Source organism: Ranitomeya variabilis, chromosome 1 (assembly GCF_051348905.1).
Source record: "Ranitomeya variabilis isolate aRanVar5 chromosome 1, aRanVar5.hap1, whole genome shotgun sequence".
Lineage (NCBI taxonomy): Eukaryota > Metazoa > Chordata > Amphibia > Anura > Dendrobatidae > Ranitomeya > Ranitomeya variabilis.
The window spans coordinates 671,871,111-671,898,512 of record NC_135232.1 but is presented as its reverse complement, the minus strand read 5'-3'; the positions used below and the strand labels follow the sequence as shown (position 1 = coordinate 671,898,512).

At 43.0% G+C, this 27,402-nt stretch overlaps 1 protein-coding gene across 1 annotated transcript in view; it reads left to right on the top strand.

Annotated features, from left to right (window-relative positions):
• The window catches only part of TYRO3 (TYRO3 protein tyrosine kinase), a 217,561-nt gene that overhangs the window by 121,491 nt on the left and 68,668 nt on the right, over positions 1-27,402 (top strand). The window contains exons 8-9 of the mRNA XM_077264230.1: positions 20,957-21,099; positions 25,307-25,451. Of these exons, the coding sequence (XP_077120345.1) occupies positions 20,957-21,099; positions 25,307-25,451 (288 nt within the window). The remainder of the gene's footprint in view (positions 1-20,956; positions 21,100-25,306; positions 25,452-27,402) is intronic.

Genomic DNA, 27,402 nt, shown 5'->3' with positions numbered 1-27,402 from the left:
ATCCCTTGCTTTTGGAAACCGGAGAAATTTCCCTCACGTGCTGAGTTTGTGGCAGAACTCAATGATATTTACAGAATGGAACAAATGATTAGCCAGATCTCAGGAAACACCAATAAAACATACAATACATGGGCCCCCTGGATCGTATTTAAGGAGACACCTGAATTAGATTTTTGGCTTCTAAGAACCTGATGATTCATGTATTCGCACATTTCTGGACCGCTTTGTCAACATATCTCCTAGACGTTGGGGAGGTATGACAGCTATATTCCCTCCCACGCATATCCCATCCTTCCTTCCAATCCTCTTTCCCCCTTTCTTCCCTTTTCTCCTTCCTTTCTTCTCCCCTACTCTCTCTACCTGTCCTCTTTCTTATCTAGATTCAATTTCTTTTATCTCTTTTGAATAATTATGGCAACATTGACAGAAGGAGTTATTAAATATCTTTATTGTTTTTACAAAATACAAATTCATACAGTTTGTTGAGATGTTATATTGTGATACCTGATCAACCTGCAAACATTATCTAATATTCTATTGACTTATCTGATTGTACTCTTGTACGTTATGTTTCAATAAACTTGATTTATACAAAATATTTAGAAAATCATGAATCATTTCCTTTACACTTTACAAATACTTGCTACTTTGTGTTGGTATATTACATAAAATCCCAATAAAATACATTTAAGTTTGTGGGTGTAACGTGAAATAGTGGGGAAACGTTCACGGGATATGAATACTTCTTCAAGGCACTATGTAGACTCACTTAGAATTAGGTGACTCTTCACTATCCAGCTGTCATTGTAACATAAAGTCTCAGCTTGGTTACATGTATCCTCTTATAATAAATTTCCCAGTAAAGTAAACAATTTTTTTTGGCAAACTGATAAAAGCAATAAAAACGTATGTAGCTTCATATTTGCTGCAATATTGTTCTGCAAACTGATTTTTGTTGCACAACTTGCTTATTTAACTCCTAGAAGATTACTTCCATGTGCATACCATACAAAAATTACTTAAGAAAACTTCACATAAAATTATTCTATCTGGTAAAAGAAAGATTACAGTTCTTAACATTTAGCGTATCCTTGATTTCAGCCGGTGACTTTAGATCTTCTACTGAAGGGTAAATTTGTAATATCAAATGGCATAAAATAATTTTCTATGCTACTAAGAGTACCCTAGATGAAGCATTAGCGAAACGCGCGTCGGCAAGGTGTATGCCTCTTCATTATGGCTACTTAGCCCTCTGTCTTTATATTTTACTCTTATTTTTTTTGGCCTATGATGTATCCATCTTCTTTATATTGTTTGTATTTACATCATTGATGTCCATCTTCTTGCTTTTTGATATTGCTTCTCTTATATATCTCTACCTACTCTTATATCTATGGTTGTTTACAACGAACGGCCTTTTGACTTTTGATATTTTATGTATTCATCATCCTTTGCATATTCTATAAGTACGTTGTTTTCACCCACTCGTGTGTATATTTGTATATCTGATAGTCCTATGTTTTTTAATTGCATATGTCCTTAAATACATTTGTTTGTCTTGCATTTTTTCTGTTATTTCTGTTGTGATATTGTTAATACCTGAGGACACATTACACTATTGGTAATTCTTTATTGATTAAGAGCACTATATGGACAATATCTGGAAGACTTGCTGCTGCTTTAGCATATTTTAATATCGACTTGGAATGCAAGTTCACTAGAATTTACAGGATATACTAATATTTACTTTGGGTACTAATGTATATCCCTTTCCTGCTTCCTCATGGGTGGTATAAACTTTTGCACAACTCTCCTACTCTACAAGAACCACAATGATGGCAAATGTAGGAGGGGTGCATGACCTGAGGTTGGCATCACTTTTTTTTCTTTTATAGCTATATAAAACGGGTTCAGCAGCTAGCATCATGAGCTCCTGTCTTCGCAAGGGAGTTTTTAAATGATTTTCTGCTTGCAATTGTTCCTCTCATCTATATTATACGTCCATCAACAAGTGCAGTAGCACACTGAGCATACTAAGGTTTATGAGGATATTGAATAAATGTATTTTTGAACTGCATTACTACAATCTAGGCTATACATACAGAATTAAAGGCACTAAGAGCCCAAATTCGTAAATTTGTGTGTGCCCACCAGCCACAACAAGGAGCACCCTGTAGTTGCAAACCTACGCGATTAAATTTAAACTTTTTTTTTCGGGCCGAGGTTTACAAATTTAAAGGGCAGATATGACCAAGCTCTAAATAATAATGGCCTTAGATAGATGGAAAGAGTGATAAGCCAAATATAGAGGCAGTCGCTATCTTTAAATGTATGCTACAAAGAAACAAAAAAGGGCGGCAGTACTAAGTGGAGAGGCTGCGTTTCTAAATCAGCAAAGTCTTAATGGGCAAGTAAACAGGAAATAATTTATTCTGTGATCCAGCCCCTAAATATGTTAATACCATCATTGGGCCCATTGGATGATGGATGAAGAGGATGAGGGATGATGACGAGGAGGGAGGATGAGGGATGATGAGGAATGACGAGGACAAGGGAGGATGAGGGATGACGAGGACAAGGGAGGATGAGGGATGACGAGGATAATAATTGATGGATGATGATGGAGGAAGATGACGGATGATATAGGATGAGGGATAACGAGGATAATAATGGATGATGGAGGAAGGTGATGGATGATATAGGATGAGGGATGACGAGGATAATAATTGATGGATGATGATGGAGGAAGATGACGGATGATATAGGATGAGGGATGACGAGGATAATAATTGATGGATGATGATGGAGGAAGATGATGGATGATATAGGATTAGGGATGATGACGAGGATAATAATGGATGATGGAGGAAGGTGATGGATGATATAGGATGAGGGATGACGAAGATAATAATTGATGAATGATGGAGGAAGGTGATGGATAATATAGGATGAGGGATGACGAGGATAATAATTGATGGATGATGGAGGAAAGTGATTGATTGAAGATGAAGGATAAGGATGATGTAGGATGAAGGATGATTGCTGATACCACTGCCATCCATGGAGATGCCTTTCTGTGAAGAATGTCTCAGCATATACTGTATCCTGCTCTATTTATACTTCTGCCTGATAAATCATTCTATAAAAGCCTCCATAAAAGGTTCAGAGAAACTAAATAGGTTTTAAATAATCAGTAGTCTCTGGAAGCTGGAGCTCCACTGGCACTGATTTGTCCTATGTCCTAACAACGCATAAATCTTTTATTTGCTGAGTCCTGCCATTATTTATATAGGTAATGCTCTGGCTTACTGCTTCAGGCTTACTAAGCATTTTCTCGGAAGGAGGTTTCCTAGCAATTCCGTAAGAAACTTCTGTATTTTAATTAACACTGTAATATTGGACTGGTAATAAATCTTTGGATGGTCTTTTGGTAGAATGTGAAATGTTCTGGCCACTCAATGATTTATCTCTAATAGCGGTAAGGCTCATAGATTCCATAAATCACCTACCAATTGCATGGCAGCCAACGAGGATAGGAAGGAAAAAGATGCTCCAAAGTGCGGCTTCACTGTGCATTTAATCTAACGTTTCAGGTAGTTCAGAAATGAATGCTAAAACATCTTAACAAATATGCCAGATTGTGAAGCTTCATTAGAGAGCCCTCTAAATATTATCTGTGAGTTTAGGGTCAAAATAGGAAGAGTTTGCCCAATTTTAGTGCCTTTGCATAAAAAAAAATTGACTGGTAATGAAGTTGTCTTCGAGTTGGGAACATCCTCCATCATGGATGTTCTCTACTGCCCCCCAACATTGTGGAGAAGGGTGCAATCACTTAAGGGGGTTGTCCATAACTTATTGGAAAAAAAGACACTTAATGAACAAAGGGGTTGTCCGCAGCCTTGTGAATCCTGACCGCGCGCAGTGTGCACGCTGTCAGGATTCTCCAGTGGCAGAAGCGTGACAGTAAGTCAAGTGCTAGTCACAGGCCGACTAGATGTGCTCGGCTTTGCTAAATACAAGCTGGACACGTCTAGTCAGAATCTTGCTGGAAGTATGCAAATCACATACTTGCTGTCACATGACCACCGTCTCCCACCACCAGCAAATCTTGATTGTGGCCTATTAAAAGGAGATTTCCATTTTACAAAACCCACCAGTAGGACAAAGAGGCGCATCCCTCCCATAGACTGTCTATGGGAAGCCTGTTTCTTCATATGTAAGATTTCATCTTTCCTATGGTGGTGCTTCAGGAAAATAGGACACCTTCTGCCAGGTTTCCCTCTAGAATCAAGTCAATCATTGGGATTCAATTAATTTATTTTTGGAAGACCCTTTGAACAGAGTCTGTCTAATTTATCTCCTTTAAAGGGAATCTGTCACCCCAAAAATCGTATATGAGCTAAGGCCACCGGCATCAGGGGCTTATCTACAGCATTCTGTAATGCTGTAGATAAGCCTCCGATGTAACCTGAAAAGTAAGGAAAACAGGTTAGATTATACTCACCCAGGGGTGGTCCCGATGCGGTCCGGGTCCAATGAGTGTCGCGGTCCGTGTCCGGCGCCTCCTAGCTTCATATGATGACGTCCTCTTCTTGTCTTCGCGCTGCGGCTCTGGCGCAGGCGTACTTTGTCTGTTGAGGGCAGAGCAAAGTACTGCAGTTGCCGGGCCTCTCTGACCTTTCCCGGCAGGAGCCGCGGCAGGAAGAAAAGAAGAGGACGTCATTGTATGAAGATGGAGGCGCTGGACCGCAACGCCCATCGGACCTGGACCGCCCCTGGGTGAGTATAATATACCCTGTTTTTCTTACCTTTCAGGATACATCGGGGGCTTATCGGAGGCTTAGCATTACAGAATGCTGTAGATAAGCCCCTGATGCCGGTGGCCTTAGCTCATATACAAATTTTTGGGGTGACAGATTCCCTTTAAATTAGCCAGCAGTACAGTAATTTTTTCTGTACGGTCTTACAGCCATGACTAACTGTGCGTTATCTACTGTTATAGGGAAGGTATCAATATATTTTTAAATAAATAATTAAAACCAGATACTCATGCACACGATTTTTTTTTCTCCTAAATCGTAGATCTTTTTTTATTCAAATTTTTTTTTTTGTATAAAAGTATTGGGATGTAAATTTTGTCTGTCCTTTTCTTAACAATACTTAGAGAGCTATGATGTACATCAGCTACATGGTCCAAAGCCAGGAATAGTCTGGAAGTATTCAGACATCTTTACTCTGTGCAGAGGGCATTGTGCAGAAATGCGAGGAAGTAGATGAACCTGTGTTATATCTGTAGTGTGTGTGTGAATGTGTGTGTATAAACATACATGTATTAATTTGTGTGCTTGTATATACACATACACTACATATATAACACAAGTTCATCCCATCCACAATATGGTCACATCTCACCTCCTCTCCTCTCTGCGCAATGACCTCTGCACAGATCTGAGTGCAGGAGTGTGTTTTTGTGTATATATATATATATATATATATATATATATATATATATTTTAAATCTGAAGAAAAAAAGGCAAATTCAACATAAAGGCTTAATTCAACAATAGTTTCCTGATGACACGTTCTCTTAGGACTTTGTCTATTTTATCTTCGAAATAATGCAACCCTGCACAATCTTCCTTCTATCTAGATCTATTTTACACCCGATGAAGGTCCTACTTCAGGACAAAGAAGTGTGTTTCAATGATTGGATGAATTAAACTGTTTCTTTTCATCCCTCTTTTGTGGTGAAGCTTTTGTGATAATATAAAGATTCTCCTTTACATGATTTTGGAATCAGACACCATTACCGGCAGAGGATGGAGCAGTAGTCCCCGCGTTTAAGCATAAGGTGTCATGCTCAAAACCATGAGTTTTGTGGTTCTCATGATGATGGTCACTAAAATACGATACCGGTTCTACAATTTTAAATTTATTCTGGACATCTTTATTCATTGGGACACCAGCAGCAGCCATCTCTCCATACCATTTTGAGGTTCAAAAGTATAACACTTTAGGTTAGTGCTTTACTGTAATAATTAATAAAATAGAGACTATTTTCACAACTTCACTGCTCATCTGTATTATACATTTCTTTGTGAACAATTTGACCTTGAATTCAACAATTTTGCAGAAATTTAATATAAAGATTTGTTATGTATTAGGTTACCAAACATAACTACTAGACTTTCCATATGAGTGGTGTAGAGCAATGGTTCTGTTACTCACCTGTCCTAGGTCTGGGCTTTGATCCTTACACCCCGGTCCGCTAAACTTTCTAGTCTGTCCTCTATGTTGGGCTTAGCCCGGTACTCCCATGTGTTGAACTTCCTTTTATTTCTCTATGTTGCCACATTGTTCCTGTAAGCTCCAGACAATTTTTGTCTTTCGCAGGCCAGTCAAGCATATGAACATTGCAAATGAAAATTCACCTCTTTCACCGCCCATAATCCCACCCACCCCTCTGCACTGGCATCACTGATTGCCAGACTGCCGTATGCCCAAGGATCGCTTCGCAAATCTCATACTTGGCCATCTGCTTTCCAAACCAGAGAGTGACAGCTACATAGAAATCCATGCTGTCATGCTCATGTAAGGAGAGCAGACGGCCAGTCCAAGGATTATGATGTGCTTCTTGGGCGTGTAACAAAGCAGTCTGACTGCATCCAGTTAGTGATGCCAGCCGGAAGGGATGGGTGGGATTATGAGTGGGGGAAGGAGTAAATATTCATTTACAATTTACATATGTTTGACTTACCAGCGTGAAACTTTGTCCGGGGGTTTCAGAAACAATGGGGTTGCGTAGTGAAATGCCCAAGCCCTATTTCAGGATACTGTTCGGAAACGACACAAAAATGACATGACAAATTCCCTTTAAGACTTTCTAGCAGTGCTGTGGTGTCTGAGTCATGGAGTTGGAGCCCATTTGGGTGGAGTCGGTGTCATGGAAATTGAGGAGTCGGTGGTTTGGTTTACCAACTCCTCAGCCCTGCTTTCTAGTAGACTTTTTTAGTTTGTCGGCGACCGTACCTGTTCACAGTCTCTAGAATATTCCCTAGCTGTTTGTGTTTTCCAATACCTGAGTTACCTGTCTGCTGCTTTCAGTACCACTGTTAACTGTCTGCAGTCACTAGTACACTTGTGGTTTCCAGTCCCTGATAGCAGTACCACTGATATGTCTGCGGTCTTCTGGGCATCTCCTGTCTGCCTGCGGCCTCCATGGTTTTCAGACTTTCTTGTTACTCTGAAGTTCTGTCTGCTACCTGTTCTTGGTTTTTTAGGAACTGTTCTACATGTTTAGTTATTGTTTCTTTGGTATTGACAAGCTGAGCACAGTAGCTGTCTAGGCACCAGCAGCTTTAACCTATATCTAACACTTTTTGGAGCTCCGGTGTGCCTAACATTATATACTTTTGTTCTACATGTTTGCCTATGGCTTTCAGGACATCTTCTGTTTGCATGCAGCCTCCAAAACCTCTGCTGCCTGTCTCTAACCTCCAAGACGTCTCCAGTCTGCCTGTAGCTTCCAATAAGTCTGCGACCTGTCTGCAGTCTTAAGGACATCTCTTGGCTGCCTGGGACTATCAGTGCCCCAGTTAACTGTCTGTGTCCTGCATGCCTTGCCCAACTGGTGCACAGATGCCCGTGTGCCCACACAAACCTTAGGCTTAGAGAATCCACATCATCTAGTGAGCTCTTTTTTTGTACAGGCTCTCAGTGCCAGTGATCAAATCGATCTAAAAGATCAAGATTTAATGAAAACCTAAAGAAAGAACACATACGCCAAGACCTGATGCTATGACCTGTAAATACAATACAAACTATATCCCGCTTGCATGATCTGTTGCTGGGAGTACCTAAATATCAATGTAGAACCACTTGTATACTCTTTTCATTGAATTGTAGCATAAATTACAGGGTAGAATTGAATGGACAAATGTTTCTTAATTTGACATTCATAGTTCCTCTGTCCATCCAAAATCCTAACAAGTATGTGCTGCTTAACAAAGAACATCCTAGTGTCAGGATCTCATGGTTCAATTACTCAATTCATGCTAATATTTCCCCTTGTGCCCATCACAATTCTCCACTGTCACAGCTTGAGTTATGTCACAAACAGTTGATTGTTTGGAGCTTCTGCAAGGCGTCTTCTCGTTAGTTTGGATTTTTACCCTATTTTTTTTTTTTATTAGAATTTGGCAGAGCGTAGCGCATGAAATCTAGTTTACTTTGTGTTTCAAGTAGTTTAAAATTTCCAGTTATACAGTTTACACTGAATTAAGGGTTGTTAAGTGGTCAATAGTAGGTTCTGTTTGCTACACTCATAATATTTAGGACTTCTGTAACATACTTATGAGACTGCAGCTGTCTCTCCATTCTGCTGCGGCCATTAAGAAGAGAAACCACAGCAGAGAGAGGTGTGCGTGCATGCGCCAGGCTGCAAGACCTCAGATAGTGAGTGCAGCAACAGCTTCCTCCTGATACATTGTTTGCTCTGGGCAAGCATGCACTGTCGATCACAGTGGAAGGCGGAGGTGTTCAAATTCACGGAGTTGAATGGTACGCTGCAGCTGCTTGGCCATGCCAATGATTCACGGAGTACATTAGTTGTATCATGTGACTAAAGCGCATTTTTGCACAACAGAGAGAAAGATTTATATGGTGAAGTTATGATTTTTTTTTTTTCATAGGGGAAGAAGTCCCATATATGATTGTGCTTAGCTTCAAGTGTAACTGTTTCAGGAGAACTTGCTGCAGAGTGTGTCTGACTCTAGCTCCTCCCTCCTACTCTCTCATTCCCTCTCCATAGATTTTCATGAGCAGCAACTGTCATCTCCTATATTAGTTATGGGAACATCTGTACTCATTGAAGACAGATTTTTACCTTTGAATTGAGAATGAATGATCAGCTTAAGATTAGAAATAATCCCATTTCTCTTTCATAAGATAAATTACAAAGTTTCATATTTTCATATCTCCTATTGATTTATGAAAAACAAAAGTAAAATGACAGGTATAATTTAATGTATGTTTTGGGGACGACAGACCATCAACAACCGATTATGCTTTCTTAATATATATAAATTTGTAGAGCTTAACATACTTATTACTAATATTGTTATATTTGGAACTTGCTTACAGATGCTTCCATCGGTGCAATTTACAAGCAATTTTTAAACCATTTTTTAAATAAAAACTAGGCTGTGGAATTTAGAAAAAAAAAAAAAAAAAGTGAAGATAAATATATCCTTTTATTTATTTATTTTAAAAGGCATACAACCCACTTGTGACTGCATCCTTAGGGAGGTGTTTTAGGTTACTGAGATAGTATTGTATAATGACAACATAACGGCCCCATAGATACTAGATTGTAGTAAACCTGTTGGCTGTAGTCGGATCTGTTCTATAAATGGCCCTCCTGACTCTCCCTCATCAGATGATATTGGGGAGATAAGGATTGACGAGTATAAATTCAAATTTCTGACTCTTTTTGTTCTCCTAAATAAATGATGTTCCTTCTGTGTAGCAGTTGACTGGTGAGGATTATGGGTGTTTGTTCCTCCCTAAGGATAGAGATCATAAATATCATAGTATTAGGAAAACCTTTTAAAGGGGTTGTCCACCTTTGGGAACATTTTTTTCTTACTTAAAAGCATGTAATTGGGGCTAAAAATCATTTTTGCAATTGGGGTTCATTACAAATTTTGCACCGTTTGCCTCCTATAGTTTCTGTATTACACAGTCTATTGCTGGATGTAGAATGAGGCAGTGGGGTCAGCTACATAATGCAGTGCTGCCTCCTGAGGATCTCCAAATAATGCAGGGCTGCCCCCTGAGGCTCTCCACATCAGGGGTGTATCTAGGGCGGCAAGCGGGGCATTTGCACTGGGCACAGTCGGGCAGCCTGATGTGGAGGTCCGACGTGCCTCCCCAGTGGCTGCAATTTGCCGCCCCCGGAGTGGGAGTCGGCCACTTTTGGGTAGCTCACAACCAACTCTGGGAAGCAATCAATTGTACTCGCGTCTATCAGATTTAAGCCCTGAACACTGTCCCTTCCGGGTTAGGACGATTTTAGCTGGTCACCTGATCATGCTGCTGACGTCCCTCTACAATGGCATAGAGGTGCGATGAATGTCAGGCTAGGTTCACATTGCGTTAACAGCAGCCTGTTCAACACATGCATTAACGGGCTGCTGTTAACACAAGTGCCGACATGACATCGCGCTAGCGCAGATAGAGCTAGCAGATGCTCTATCTGCACTAGCAGTGACGGACCCGGAAATGCTGCAGCCCGCGTCCCAGGGTCCGTCACTCAATGACGACACAGCGCTACCGCACGCACATTATGGGTGTGCGCTAGCGATGCGTCCGCCATAGGGCTTAATGGCGGCGTTAACGGACTGCATTACACCACGTTATGCCGCAGTGTAATGTAGTCCGTCTAACGGACCGCTAAAATGCAGTGTGAACCTGGCCTCAGTCTGGTAAGCATTCTCATGCAGCTGAAGAGGCCGAAGATATATTGTAAAAGTGGAGAGGGATTTAACCCCTTAATGACCGCCAATACGTCCTGACTGAGATATAAGAGAATAGCATCCCCATACACGTGACAATCCAGCAGCTGTCGTATGTACACCATAGTTGACAACTTGCTGCATCAGCCACGATCAGTGTTGGCACCGTCCAAATCTGTTAACTCCTTAGATGCTGCTGTCAAGTGACTACATCATATAAATGGTTAACAGTGTGGGGGCTTCCTATTTAACCCCATTGGCACCCAGAGATCATGATTGTGTGGTCCTGATGTTTGCCATGGCAATTCATCGCCAAATAGCGGCCTTAGAGTCTGCCGGCTGTTGTAACCTGTTCAGAAGTTGGCAACATTTAGATAGTAAAAATACACTCTTTTGTTTCTGTTATGCCTCTTTGCATTAATTCCTGAATATCACTTGAAGGGTTGATTGATAAACTACCTGACAGCAGTTTTCAAAATGTTGGTGTGCAGTTTTTAAACTGGTTTTCCCAATATATAGGACCCTCAAAGTCACTTCAAACCTGGATAAGTCCCTAAATAAATAAATGTTGTAAATTTCCTTGAAAAAAAACGAAAAATTACTGCTACAATTTTAAACCTCCTAAAATGCTAACAAAAATCAAATAACATTTTACAAAATGGTACTGATGTAAAGCAGACATGAGGGAAATGTTATTCATTAATGTTTTTCTGTGGTATGACTACTCGATTAACCCCTTTACCCCCAAGGGTGGTTTTCACGTTAATGACCGGGCCAATTTTTACAATTCTGACCACTGTCCCTTTATGAGGTTCTAACTCTGGAACGCTTCAACGGATCCTGATGATTCTGACAATGTTTTCTCATGACATATTGTACTTCATGATAGTGGTAACATTTCTTTGATATTACTTGCGTTTATTTGTGAAAAAAACGGAAATTTGGTGAAAATTTTGAAAATTTCGCAATTTCCCAACTTTGAATTTTTATGCCCTTAAATCACAAAGATATGTCACACAAAATACTTAATAAGTAACATTTTCCACATATCTTCTTTACATCAGCACAATTTTGGAACCAAAATTTTTTTTGTTAGGGAGTTATAAGGGTTAAAAGTTGACCAGCAATTTCTCATTTTTACAACACCATTTTTTTTTAGGGACCACATCACATTTGAAGTCACTTTGAGGGGTCTATATGATAGAAAATAACCAAGTGTGACACCATTCTAAAAACTGCACCCCTCAAGGTGCTCAAAACCACATTCAAGAAGTTTATTAACCCTTCAGGTGTTTCACAGGAATTTTTGGAATATTTAAAAAAAAAAAAAAAAAATGAACATTTTAACTTTTTTCACAAAAAAATTACTTCAGCTCCAATTTGTTTTATTTTCCCAAGGGTAACAGAAGTAATTGGACCCTAAAAGTTGTTGTCCAATTTGTCCTGAGTACGCTGATACCCCATATGTGGGGGTAAACCACTGTTTGGGCGCATGGCAGAGTTCCGAAGGGAAGGAGCGCCGTTTGACTTTTCAATGCAAAATTGACTGGAATTGAGAGAGGACGCCATGTCACGTTTGGAGAGACCCTGATGTGCCTAAACATTGAAACCCCCCACAAGTCACACCATTTTGGAAGTAGACCCCCCTAAGGAACTTATCTAGATGTGCTGTGAGAACTTTGAACCCCCAAGTGTTTCACTACAGTTTATAATGCAGAGCCATGAAAATAAAAAAAAAAAAAAATTTCCACACAGATTATTTTTTAGCCCCCAGTTTTGTATTTTCCCAAGGGGAACAGGAGAAATTGGACCCCAAAAGTTGTTGTCCAATTTGTCCCGAGTACGCTGATACCCCATATTTGGGGGGGAACCACCGTTTGGGTGCATGGCAGAGCTCCGAAGGGAAGGAGCTCCGTTTGGAATGCAGACTTGGATTGGTCTGCAGGCGTCATGTTGCATTTGCAGAGCCCCTGATGTACCTAAACAGTAGAAACCCCCCACAAGTGACCCCATATTGGAAACTAGACCCCCCAAGGAACTTATCTAGATGTGTTGTGAGAACTTTCCCAAGAGTAACAGGAGAAATTTGACCCCAAAAGTTGTTGTCCAATTTGTCCTGAGTTTGCTGATACCCCATATGTTAGGGTAAACCCCTGTTTGGGCGCACGGGAGAGCTCGGAAGCGAAGGAGCACTGTTTTACTTTTTCAACGCAGAATTGGCTGGAATTGAGATCGGACGCCATGTCACGTTTGGAGAGCCCCTGATGTGCCTAAACAGTGGAAACCCCTCAATTCTAACTGAAACCCTAACCCAAACATACCCCTAACCCTAATCCCAACCATAACCCCAACCACACCCCTAACCCTAATCCCAACCGTAAATGTAATCCAAACCCTAACTTTAGCCCCAACCCTAAGGCTACTTTCACACTAGCGTCGGGCACTGCACGTCGCAATGCGTCGTTGTGGAGAAAAAATGCATCCTGCAAAGTTTTTTTCTCCATAGACTTTTATTACCGATGCGTGCGACGGTTGCGTCGTGTTTTGGTGGACCGCCGCCACAAAAAAAGTTACATGTAACTTTTTTTGTGCACCGAGACCGCCATTTTCAACCGCGCATGCGCGGTTGAAACTCCGCCCCCTCCTCCCCGGACCTTGCAATGGGGAAGCGGAAGCGTCCTAAGACTGCTTCCACTGCCCATGTTGGGCATTTTTTTCACAGTATGCGTCGGTACGTCGGGCCGACGCAGCGCGACGGCCCTTTACCGACGCTAGTGTGAAAGCAGCCTTACCCTAACTTTAGCCCCAACCCTAACCCTAACTTTAGCCCCTAACCCCAACCCTAACTTTAGCCTCAACCCTGTTATGATCCTTAGTGGTTGAGGATCACAAATTACTCCAGCTAAGTAACAACCATAGGACAAGCTCTAGGGAGGTGGCAAACTGGACTGACCGCAAATCTGAACCTATCCAAACACACTAGAAGTAGCCGGTGAACGTGCCTAAAAATCCTAGACGTCTCGAGCCAGCCTGAGGAACTAACTACCCCTAGAGAGAAAGAAAGACCTATCTTGCCTCCAGAGAAATAATCCCCAAAGATATAGAAGCCCCCAACAAATAATAACGGTGAGGTAAGAGGAAGGCACATACACAGGGGTGAAAGCAGATTCAGCAAATGAGGCCCACTAATACTAGATAGCAGAAAACAGAAAAGGGAATCTATGCGGTCAGTAAAAACCCTTACAAAATATCCACTCTGAGATTTCAAGAACCCCCACACCAACTAACGGTGTGGGGGGAGAAACTCAGTCCCCTAGAGCAACCAGCAAGCGAGGAAATCACATTTTAGCAAGCTGGACAAGAAACATGATGAATGCTGATAATCAAAAAATGAACAAACAAAAACTTAGCTTGTCTTGGAGAGACTGGGAGCAAGGTAGTCACAAGGAATCTGAAGAGGACTGAATACATTGATAGCAGGCAAGGAACTGAGTATCCAGGTGAGCTAAATAGGAAACCAACCAAGGATAACGAACCAGCTGATGCAGCCAACCTGCAGAAAGACAACACTACACAGTACCGCTTGTGACCACTAGAGGGAGCCCAAAAATAGAGTTCACAACACAACCCTAACCCTAACTTTAGCCTTAACCCTAACCCTAACTTTAGCCCCAACCCTAACCCTAATGGGAAAATGGAAATAAATACATTTTTTTATTTTATTATTTTTCCCTAACTAAAGGGGTGATGAAGGGGGGTTTGATTTACTTTTATAGCGGGTTTTTTACCGATTTTTTGATTGCAGCCGTCACACACTAAAAGACGCTTTTTATTGCAAAAAATAGTTTTTGCGTCTCCACATTTTGAGAGATATAATTTTTCCATATTTTGGTCTAGAGAGTCATGTGAGGTCTTGTTTTTTGCGGGACGAGTTGACGTTTTTATTGGTAACATTTTCAGGCACGTGACTTTTTTGATCGCTTTTTATTTCGATTTTTGTGAGGTAGAATGAACAAAAACCAGCTATTCATGAATTTCTTTTGGGTGGGGCGCTTATACCACTCCACGTTTAGTAAAATTGATAAAGCAGTTTAATTCTTCGGGTCAGAACGATTACAGCGATACCTCATTTATATCATTTTTTTATGCTTTGGTGCTTTTATGCGATACAAAAATAATTATTTTTTATATAAAATAGTTTTTATCGCTTTATTCTGAGGACTATAACTTTTTTTATTTTTTCGTTGATGATGCTGTATGGCAGCTTGTTTTTTGCGGGACAAGATGACGTTTTCAGCGGTATCATGTTTATTTATATCCGTCTTTTTGATCGCGTGTTATTCCACTTTTTGTTTGGCGGTATGATAATAAAGAGTCGTCTTTTGCCTCTTTTTTTTTTTTCTTTGGTGTTCACTGAAGGGGTTAACTAATGGGACAGTTTTATAGGTCGGGTTGTTACGGATGCGGCGATACTAAATATGTGTACTTTTATTGCTTTGTTTTGTTTATTTAGATAAAGAAATGTATTTATTGGATCAATATTTATTTAGGAATTTTATTTTTTTTTTTACACATGTAAATATTTTTTTTACTTTTTTACATTGCCCCGGGGGGGCCATCACAGTAAAGTGACAGATCGCTGATCTGACACTTTGCAGTGCATTGTGTCAGATCAGCGATCTGACAGACACTGCAGGGAGGCTTTCCGGCGCCTGCTCTGAGCTGGCGCTTGAAAGCCACCTCCCTGCAGGACCCGAAAGGCCCCCCGCTGCCATTTTGGATCCGGGCCTGCAGAGAGGAGGAGGTAGGAGACCCTCAGCAACGCGATCATATTGCGTTGCTCCGAGGGTCTCAGGGAAGCACGCAGGGAACTCCCTCCCTGCGCGATGTTTCCCTGTGCCGCCGGAACGCTGTGATCATCTTTGATCGCAGTGTGTCGGGGGTTAATGTGCCAGGAGCAGTCCGAGACCGCTCCTGGCACATAGTGCCGGATGTCAGCTGCGATAGTCATCTGACACCCGGCCGCAATCGGCCGCGCTCCTCCTGTGTATATGTGTGTGTGCGGTTTACAATGGTAATATAGGGACAGTGTAGTACCGGAGTCAGTCACTAGATGGAGTACATGACACCTTAGTGTTATAGACAGTGTAGCTTGTAGCAATAGCACTGTACATAGTTAATATAGGAGGGGCCACTGTGGGATAAGATAGGGAGCGTTTCCGGTTTTCGGCCAGAAAGTGCCTGGGAGCTGAACAGCTCAGGAGGGTCTGAGTGCACAGACAGTCCTGATGGGCTTAATGCCCATGACCGCACAGTGACCACGAAACGTTTCAAGGAAAGAACCCAGCCATCCAGGGTCAGCAGGCCAGATCTGCAGCAGAGAAAGCATTAGTAAGAATTGGAGCTGCAAGAGAAGGCACAGAAGTAACAAAGGGCAGGTTGCTCACCATGTGGCAGATCATCACATGGACTGATGCTCTCAGATCCGGTTGCAAAACGGCTGAGGGAACCCCCATGCGCAGAGAGTCTGAACAGGGAGGACACTGAGGAACCGTATGATACGGTCCATCCTGGGCACGTGCTGTGTGACAAGGAAGAGAGTACAGGGGAAGAAATGTGTAATGTGAAATCTGTTCTTAATACTTTTATGAAAATGGATGTGCTGCGAGAACATGAAAGTAAAGTTTTACCTTTGAGTTTAAAATGGACTCTGTATCTTTAAATGGAACAACAGCAACAGTGGAACTTCAGCCAGCCCGAGGGAACCCCGATGGTACAGAAGGTGATGTGCAAGGTATGCTGCAGGGGGACACTATATTCATGTGAAGGGAGACCAGGGCACGCTAACGCATATGCTCTTGGCCATAACTAAGCCCTGTCTCTGCCTTTCACAACAGTATAAATAGTAAGGTGGGGGGATTGGTGGAGACACAGTATGAGGAGTGGAGGGGATTGTGCAGACACAGTATAATGAGTGGTGGGAGCATAGGTGCAGACACAGTACAATAAGTGGGGGTAGCAATGGTGCCGACAGAGTATGAGGAGGGGGGATTGCTGTGGACACAGAATGAGTAGTTGGAGGGTGATTGGTGTGGACACAGTATGAGGAGTGGGAGGGAAGGAAGTGGTGTGGACATAGTATGAAGTGTGAGTGGGATTTAGGGTTCTGCAGCCACATGAGACTCTCTACATAATGCAGCACTGCCATCTGAGACTCTCCAAATAAAGCAGCGCTGCCACCTGAAGTTCTCTAAACAGTGCAATTGAGGCATGAGAAGTTCAGAACAGTAGAAGACTTACAACAGACGTTCTGGAGACTGTAGAATAGTGACACAGAAGACACTTAGATGAGGAGAATAATAACTAAGATACAGTGTCCGACTGGGGTGACAAGGGCCCACCAATAACATTGACTTTGGGGGCCCACTTTTCACCTGCATGCAAATATTATACTACCTTAGTTCACAGTTTTACCTATATCTCTATATAATAATAAACTGGGTAGCGTAGTTAATGAATGATGAGATGCTGCTTTTTTCTGTACAGAGTGAATCACAGATCTGCACAGGGGCCCACCGGGGGATTCCCCTGTTACCCTGTGGGCCAGTCGAAGCCTGCTAAGATACTTGGAACATTGATTGCTGTTAGAGACATCAAATGACTTTTCTCAGTTGGTACATGACATTAGCTGGCTGAAGTTAAGGATGGAAACCTGAAGGAAACAATTTAAAGTCAATAGTATTAATTATGCTTGTGTTCTGATCCAGAGGGCACCCTGTCTATCCACTTGCATGCTATGGGACTGTTGCTGTCAGAGATGCCATTTCTAATATGTGTCTGCAATGGAAAACAGCCAGCGCCCATTCGTTATGGAATGGGCTCGGCTCTTGAATCTGCTCCATAGAAATCCTCCAAACTTTTTATATATATATATATATATATATGTGTGTGTATTGTGATTGTGAATCAATTTCCCCTGCTGTTGTTCAAGTGTAACAGACAACCGTTAGAAATGATAGGCAATTAGCAAGACAACCCCTATAAAGGAGTGGTTTTACAGGGGGTGACCACAGACCATTTCTCTGTTCTCATCCTTTTTTGGCCATTTTTGTCACTTTTGCATTTTCATTGCTCTCACCGTTAGAGGTCCTGTACAATAACATGAAGCGTTGTCTACAACCCACAGAAGTTGCTCAGGTAGTGCAGCTCATCCAGGATGGCACATGTTGTGAATTCCGCTCTTGGGCTCCCTCCGGTGGTTGTAAGTGGCACTTTTGTGAGTTCTGCTCTTGGGCTCCCTCCGTTGGATTTAGTGGTCTGCAGCTGCTTCCACTGATTGTCTTTCTGGCTCGGCTATTTAGCCTGGTTCCATCCTTCAGCCTGTGCCAGTTGGCAATGGTTCCTGGTTGGATTCACATCTCTGCTTGGATTTCCCTGATATTCTGACCAATTCAGCAAAGATAAGTCCTTGCTTTGTTCTTGTGCAGTCCACTTGTTGTGGACTTAATCTTTCTGCACTTTCTATGTTTTTTTCTAGTCCAGCTTGTCATTATGGATTTATTCAGTTAAGCTGGAAGCTCTGGGAAGCAGATTTACCCTCCACACCTTTAGTCAGGTGTGGAGATTTTTGTAAACTCTGTGGTGGATTTTTCTAGTTTTTAATACTGACCGCACAGTATTCTGTTCTGTTCTATCTATCTAGCTAGACTGGCCTCCTTTGCTACATCCTGGTTTCATTCTGCATATGTCATTTCCCTCTCCACTCACAGTCAATATTTGTGGGGGGCTGTCCTATCCTTTGGGAATTTTCTCTGAGGCAAGATAGCTTTCCTGTTTCTATCTCTAGTGGTAGTTAGTCCTCCGGCTGTGACGAGGTGTCTAGGGAGTGACCGGAACATCCCACGGCTACTTCTAGTGTTGTGTTAAGCTCAGGAACTGCGGTCAGTACAGGTACCACCTCCTCCAGAGCACGTCCCATGTTGCTCCTAAACCACCAGCTCATAACAGGCACATCAATGCAAGCTGTGGCAAGAAGGGTAGCTGTGTTTGTCACCACAGTGTCCAGAGCATGGAGCAGATACCAGGAGACATGGAGGGGGCATAGGAGGGCAACAACCCAGCAGCAGGACTGCTACCTCCTCCTTTGTGCAAGGAGGAACAGGAGGAGCAGTGCCAGAGCCCTGCAAAATGACCTCCAGCAGGCCACTAACGCCCATGTGTCTGCTCAAACTGTCAGAAACAGACTCCATCAGGGTGTTATGAGGGCCTGACGTCCACAAGTGGGTGTTGTGCTTACAGCCAACACCATGCGATTGCCATTAGCCAGGGAACACCAAGAGTGACAGATTCGACACTGGTACCCTGTGGTCTTCACAGATGAGAGCAGATTCACACTGAGCACATGTGACAGATGTGACAGAGTTTGGAGATGCCGTGGAGAGCGTTCTGCTGCCTGCAACATCCTCCAGCGTGACCGGTTTGGCAGTGAGTCAGGAATGGTGTGGGGAGGCATTTCTTTGGAGAGCCGCACAGCCCTCCATGTGCTAGCCTGAGGTACCCAGACTGCCAGTAGGTTCCAGGATGAGATCCTCAGACCCATTGTGAGACTATATGCTGGTGAGGTTGGCCCTGGGTTCCTTCTGATGCATGACAATGCCAGGCCTCATGTGGCTGAAGTGTCAGCAGTTCCTGCAAGATGAAGGCATTGATGCTATGGACTGGCCTGCCCGTTCCCCAGCACTGAGTCCAATCGAACACATCTGGGACATCATGTCTCATTTCATCCACCAACGCAGCACTGCACCACAGACTGTCCAGGAGTTGAATGATGACTTAATCCAGGTCAGGGAGGAGATCCCTCAGGATAACATCCACCGCCTCATCAGGACAATGCCCAGGTATTGTATGGAGGTCATACAGGCACGTGAAGGCCAGACACTACTGAGCATCATTTCCTTGTCTTGAAGCATTTCCACTGAAGTTGGACCAGCCTGCAATTTGATTTTCACTTTGATTTTGAGCATCATTCCAACTCCAGACCTCCATGGGATATTAGTTGTGATTTACATTGATCGTTTTTAGGTTTTATTGTTCTCAATACATTCCACTATGTAATGAATAAAGATTTACAACTGAAATATTTCATTCAGTGATATCTAGGATGTGGGATTTTAGTGCTCCCTTTATTTTCCCTTTATATACAATGTCGGGAGTTTTGGATGGATATCAGCTGTGTTGGGAGTATTCCTTTAGTGGTTCTTAGTAGCCAAACGATACATTTTTTTGGGTGTGTTGTTTAGGCTACTAAGAGAAAGGGCCTGGAGCAGCTATGTGCAGACGTTACATAAGACACTATAAGAAGCTCACAGATGTGTCCAATAGAAAACAAATTCCTTGTTAGGGCTTGCTCACACTGGTGTATTTGTATAACGCGGCCGAGTGCAATATGATGTTTGATTGGATAGCACTCGGCCCAATGTTGTTCTAAGGCAATGCAGATCTACCATTATTTTCTCATGCCAATTTGGCATGAGAAAAAAATCGCAGTATGCTGCGAGTGACTCCACAAACTGAAATACACACCCATATAAGTCTATGGGTGCGTGTAAAACATCGAATTGCACTCAGATGTCATCTGATTGCAGTCTAATTGATTGACAATGGAGAAGATGGAGAAAATAAGTTCTCCATCCTCTCTGCACCTGCGTTGTGATGATCTTAGCCGAGAGAATCGTATCACAGTAAAATGAAACGCTGGTCACAGTTTGAGCCAAGTGTCATTACCTTAATCGATCCGATTCTCTTGGAAGAGAGAATCATCGCTCGTGTGAACAAGTCCTTATAGTAAGAATTCCAGGATCTCTGTGAAATATGTTCTTATAGGTTTTACTCAATATTTCCATTATGCAGTCTTGTCATAAAAGCTGATTCAGTCAGAACACATTTAATTATTTTTTTTTTTTTTGTACGCGCTGTCATTTCTTATGTCTGACTGAACATTTTCAGGGCTGTATTCTGCGCTGTGTGAGGTTTACATATATAGTATGTGTCTGTGAACCCTGTAATGATGAGGTTTGTTATGGCAGAGCGGGAGCAGCTTGGGTAGGAAGAGTTTTTTGCTTGCGGAAACTTGTCTCTCCACGACTCTCCACAATTATCTCCTTCATATGTTTTTTTTTAGCACAAGATATATGCACATATCATTATTCCAGCCAGGCTGAAGACCCCCTCAAGCCCTCAGTGATGTTCATTCTTCAGTATTTAACAGTTATTAGAAACTATTGTACAAGGAAGGTGCCTTGTGTGCAGCCATTGACCCAATTACAAATTCTACAATGGCACCTACCTATGGGGCTCCCAGAGTTTACTCAGATATGTGCATCTTCTAATTTGTTGTTACATTAATTAAAAAAAATGGAATAAAATGTATTATTTCCCTACAGTTCCCCTGCTTGCACCTCAGAACATTCATCTGACCAGAACGGACTCGGGCTTAATGTTAGAATGGGAAGACGTTCCACCAGATCTGCAAAACTATAGTCTGCAGGGATACAGAGTGCAGTGGGAGCAAGACAATAAAACACAGGTCAGAAATACATCTGTATCCTTAGATTGTATATATGTAATGAAAAAAATACCAAGAAGGCTAAAATCTTCAAAATATATGTAGCTAATGGCATTTACTTACTTCTGAAGATGCAAACGGTGTCTAGTCTATACTGAATGATTCCCACCACAAAAGTCTACATGGCTGTTGATCGCCCCCCAAGGGCCGTGGGGTATTCGGTACCGAGTCCTTCAGTTCACAGGGGAATGTCACGGTGGCTGACCCGGTCCTTGGCCCTGGGACGTCCGTGTAAAAGGGAAAGGTCTTTAAAGGGATAAAGTTTATGTTCGTGACGCCACCAGTGGTATTCGGTCAGGGTGACCGACGCTGCTTTAAGGGGTCCGCTGGGGTGATGTTATGGCAGCTAGATGGTATACTTTCCCACAGGTAAAGTATGTCCCCAGGGCTTCCCGGTGTGTAGATGGTGGTATGGTGAGAGGGGCAGAGAAGAACGAGGACACAAGGTTGCAGTCTCTTTACCTTTACTGTAGGCTTTAGCCTCCACAGTCCAGGGCACCAGATCACAGGGCAGGCAGAGTCCGGCCGGTTTGGAGGCAAGTCCAGAGTTCCCTTGTCCAGGTGGAAATCAGTACCTTCCCTTGCGCTGCGGTGGTGTAGTCCCTTACTGCCTATGGCTTCACATAAGGGTCTCACATATGTGGTGTTTTGTTCTCTCTGTCCCCCATATAGGATAGGACAAAACCCATATGACTGGTGACTTGAGCCTGTTTATAGGGTCTCTTAGATAACCCTGCTCTGTAGGTGTCACCGTGCCTTCTGGGCATAGGTGCGGACAGGTAACCTGCAATTAGCTGTCCTGCCGGTCTCTGAAATAAGGCGTAGAGGTCCTTACTCCTTCGGTGTTCCGGCTACCGGAATGTTGCGCTTTAGAAGGAGACAGCTTGAGCGGGACTGGTCCCCTTCTGGTATCCTCTTCTTTGCTTCGACTTCCTTCACGCTCGCTGCAATACAATTCTGCCTTTCAATGTCTCTTTCTGGGAGCTGCAGCTCTGAGGGCAACCTTCTATCCTCCTCAGACTCTGGTCTGGAACTAACTAACAGAACTCGTGACTGGAGCTCTGTCAGGAACTGACTCCTGTCTGGAACTCACTAACTTTCCCTACAGACTACCAGTTATATAAATGTGGGGAGTGACCTAATAAATAGGAGCAGAAGCACCCCCTGGTGGCCTGGAGTGTGAACTGTATTGCATGTTTGTGATACCTGGATGCAGTTATCCTTCTTTGCCTCCAAACATAACATCACTCTTCCTGAGAGGAAAGCAATACCACTGCGACGACCAGGACCCTGGGGCGCCGCAGCTGTCTTCGCAGGTCCAAGATTTGGTATGGAGGCCGTTCAGTATGGATCCTATTATTCTCCAGGTGGTCTGTACTCCTGCTTGTTAGTAGTCTCACTTGTTAATAAGGAGATCAGGTGAATTTCATTATAAGACCCCCAATCCTGGAAGTAAAGGCTCTCTACACATTATGTGGAAGTCAGCTGAACCTTCCCAGTTTTGATGGGACCGGCCAACCAACTGATGTGTTTGGGGACCTTCTAACTCTCCTGTAGGGGTAGTTCAAGGTTGGATTGTTGGAAATCTTTGGCCGCACCTTTCTCAACTCTGACTATTGACCACACATAAGCATTTGGGTAAGTGGTTCAGCAGGCAACGATCTCTGCCGAGTCTCCCATACAGAGGAACGCTTGCTCTGCCAAGTACTCATGTGTTCTCTACGAGAGAGCTGCAGCACCCGCTAGGGGTACTCAGGCCGGGTCCGACGGTTCTTAAAGGGGTGGTCACGGCAGCAGTGACCCGGTCCGTGGCAATGGGCGTCCAATACAAGGCAATATTAAAGGGTAATTAAGTTTATAGGGGATTAGTTTGTGACGCCACCCGTGGTGTTCAGCAATAAGGAAAATGGCTGACGCTGTGGTTCAGGTCCACTGGGGGTGGTTGGTGATGCAGCTGAGATGTTACAGCTCTCCACTGGTAGAGCTAGGCCCCAGGGCAGTTAAGGTGGTAACGTCAATGATGGTGAATGTTGTAGTGCAGGCAAGTGACGCTGCAATAATTCAGAGGACACAGCAGGGTGCAGTTTGCACACTTTACTCACAGTTCTTGTATGCAATCCCCAGCCGGGTGCTATGTCCTCCGGGTCTGTGGTCCAGTCAGCTCTCAGGTAATTTGGGGGAACACTTCCCCAGAACCCCCTTCTTATGTTCCTTCTCTGGCCATCTCACTGCGCTGGCTCCCGCCTCTCCTGCCCTGCACCTTCACACAGTGTCCCAAGCCAGCAGCCTCGGGTCCTGTTGGGCAACTCTCTCTCTTGGTCCCCTTGATCCTATAAGGCTGCTTTTTCAGCGAATGTGTGTGGATGTGGCTGTGGCACTTACAGATATCACAGCCTCCTGTTTGCAACCTGAGTCCTCAGTTTCTCTACTAGTATATGGCCAGTTCCCTACTGCAATCTGGTCCCTCCACCCAACTACAGTCGTCGTGGATTCGGGCCCTACTGGTGGATTTCTCACTACCCGTGCCCCTTGGATCCCTTCTTCCTCTCTCACTCTCTGGAACTTCTCTCTATCTTCCTTGTTCTCTCTCTCTCTCTGTCCTCTAGTGCTGGGATGAGCTCCTCACTGCTCAAGTCCCCAGCTCCAACTAACTAACTCCCTAACCAACTCCTCCCTCTTTTTCCATGACAAATCCTCACAATTGACACTCTCTCCACCCACACCTTCTACCTAGTCCCTCCCTGGCCTGGAGAGGTCTAGTGTTGTGTGCTAGTGAGTGGGTTCTGGGTAGTGTCCCCTCCTTACCCGAGAGCAGGGTACCACACCTCTGGCTGAGGTGCAGTACCTCTGGCTGAGGTGCAGTACCTCTGGCTGAGGTGCAGTACCTCTGGCTGAGGTGCAGTACCTCTGGCTGAGGTGCAGTACCTCTGTGGCGACTGATCCCACAGGAGCGCTACAGAGCCACTGCCAGATTGCTCTTACAGCAACTCTTCTCACCATGAACAAAAGGATCAGCAGTCAAAAATCGGACATGTTGGATCCTTTTTTTCCCCTGAAAATCATCTTTCTGTGGTCCCCATAGACATTAGAAAGCTGTCTAATCCCACCGATATCAGGATTCGGCCAATGCTAGTTCAACGTGTATAGAGGACTAAAACCGGACACTTGATTTCATGGACATTCCTATGGCAGACAGCGATCTCTCCCAACATCTCTCATGTGCATGGAATTCTTAAAGGGAATCTGTCACCATGTTTTTGCTGACCCAACTGAGAGCAGCATGATGTAGAGGCAACAACTCTGATTCCAGTGATGTGTCACTTACTGGTCTGTTGGCTGCAGTTTTGATAAAATCCCTGTTTTATCTGCTGCAGATCTAGCAGTTCTCTGAATGCTGAGCTCTGTATTACCCTGCCCACACCACTGATTGGCAGCTTTCTGTGTGCATAGGCAGAAATATGCCAATCCATTTTGATAGAAACTCTTGGTAACCAATTTACAATCCGATTAGCTCAGATTTTTCCAATATGCATATTTCTAAATTAGCCAACTTTTTTGAGAAGCAAGCAAGTGCCATTATAGTACTGAATTAAGAAAATCATAAACATGTTGGTATATGTGGTTTACTTTTATTAAAAGAAGAATGTACACTGTGACCGACTTCAAAAATAGAAGCTTTAGTCCAATTCCACATACTTAGTGGTGAATTCCGAAGACATTTAATGATGAATATTCTCCAGCACACAATTTGATCCTTTGTGGTGTTATGTACGGCAGTACTGGTTTTTTTTTTTGGTTTTTTTCACAAGGGGTTTGATTTGGATTTTTATCCAACTTACTTGACCTAATTGGACTAATATTCACATGCAGCAAATTTTGATGCAAAAAGTGCTGCAACTCTGCCATAAACATAAATGAGGCTTACAGCAATCCATGCACATGATGCAGGAACACTCTCATTTACATTTATGAAAAAAATTATCTTTATATTTCCTACAACAGTACTGCCATGTGTAAATATAGTCAAACTAATTTGACTTTCTATGTCATAATTTTTTTTTATTTGGATGCAATTTCCTTATTAGCTGGATCCTATGTCTATCGTTTGATGGTTCAATGGGTTTTTTTTTCTCAGAAGTTGATTGTTTGTTTCTTTTTCCATTTACAGGGAGAGATGGCCGTTCAGGGAAATCACGTCAACTTGACTTTTTGGGATCCTCACAAAGACCTAACTGTGAGGGTCTGTATGGCAAATTCTGCTGGGTGTGGACCTTGGAGTGACTTTGTTCTTGTGGCCTCCATAGAAGAAGCTGGTAAATAATCCCAAGTCTAAGTTTGGGTTCTCCATCTTGGTCCTCAAGGTCTCTCCAAAAAGTCTTGTTTTTAGGCTTTTTAATATAGGGGATATAGCTACATATTCCTTCCTGTTTGATATTCTATTCTGCAGTGAAGTGGGGCAGAATAAGGATGAAGTATGAAAACCACTGATCGTTGGAGGTGCCAGGTTGTCAAACCCCCACTGGTCTGATAGAGCTGATCTATCCAAAGGTGCAGTATCGAATCCCTAGTAAACCCCCCAACTAGAAAATCTTAACACTTACTCATTCATAATAACCGAGCCCAAGCACCGCAAGACATTATACGTCATTAATTACAATGGTACATGCTCATAATCTGGCAAAATACTATATTTTATATATGTGCCAAAACAGTTTACATTGGTTTCCTTGTTTTTTTTTTAATTATTTAAAAAAATAAAATAAATTAAAGAAAAAGAAAAGCTATTTTTTAGTTTAGTTTAAACTGTTCCAGTTTGCAGTAATCCATCTACAACAGCAATGGGTAACCCCGTTATTTTCCGTAATCGCCCTCACAACTTGCATTAGTGCGACTTGGCTCAGTCAGCTGCTAATGGTTTCATTATTTTTAATCTTATGACAAATGAGTTGCGATTTGTTTGTTTTTTTCCCTTTTAAGTCCATTCTGAACAGCTAGAACTCATTTAATTTGGACGACTGTATAAACTGAATTTTCCAAAAATAACTAGTTGGCAGGCTGCTGGGCTTTCTTTTTTTTTTACTTCCTTTGTGCCTATTTTAGCTGCCATTTGTTATCTGCGTTTGCTCACAACATTAAACTCCTATAGGCACCTGCAGCTTCTATTTGTGGAATGTTCACAGTGATTATGTAAAATTTTGAGTGGGCAACTTATTCCTGTGCCACATTCATCTCTGTGCAGCCTTCTAAGACGTCTTCAAACACTTTTGTGCATATATTCACTTTTCCCAAATTCTTTTGCATTTTTCCCCCGCAATACATCATCTTGTCTCTTGCTCATACTCTTCGGATTACTTCAGAAAGTAAAATGCCTACAGCCTCTGATGTCAGCAGTACAAATGCACAAAAGACTAATGTGTATATACGTCAACTCATTTAGTATCCGTAATATATCGCTGGCCTAACATTCATCCATTCATCCTGATTATAGATCACTTAATTTCAGTAGCCAGAGAGAGAACTAGAAAATAGCTCTTTGTAATAGATCATTGTCTAGAGCTGGCCATACAAAGCCAGTAATTGTCAGACTAAAGGTACCTTCACATTAAGCGACGCTGCAGCGATAGCGACAACGATGCCGATCGCTGCAGCGTCGCTGGAGAGCTGTCACACAGACCGCTCTCCAGCGACCAACGATGCCGAGGCCCCCGGGTAACCAGGGTAAACATCGGGTTGCTAAGCGCAGGGCCGCGCTTAGTAACCCGATGTTTACCCTGGTTACCAGCGTAAAATGTAAAAAAACCAAACAGTACATACTTACATTCGCGTCCCCCGGCGTCCGCTTCCTGCACTGACTGAGCGCCGGCCCTAACAGCAGAGCGGTGACGTCATCGCTGTGCTGTACTTTCTCTTTCACTTTACGGCGCTCAGTCAGTGTGGGAAGCGGACGCCAGGGGACGCGAAGGTGAGTATGTACTGTTTGTTTTTTTTACATTTTACACTGGTAACCAGGGTAAACATCGGGTTACTAAGCGCGGCCCTGCGCTTAGTAACCCGATGTTTACCCTGGTTACCAGTGTAAAACATCGCTGGTATCGTTGCTTTTGGTGTCAAACACGACGATACACGCCGGTCTGACGACCAAATAAAGTTCTGAACTTTGTTCAACGACCAGCGATATCACAGCAGGATCCTGATCGCTGCTGCGTGTCAAACTAAACGATATCGCTAGTCAGGACGCTGCAACGTCACGGATCGCTAGCGATA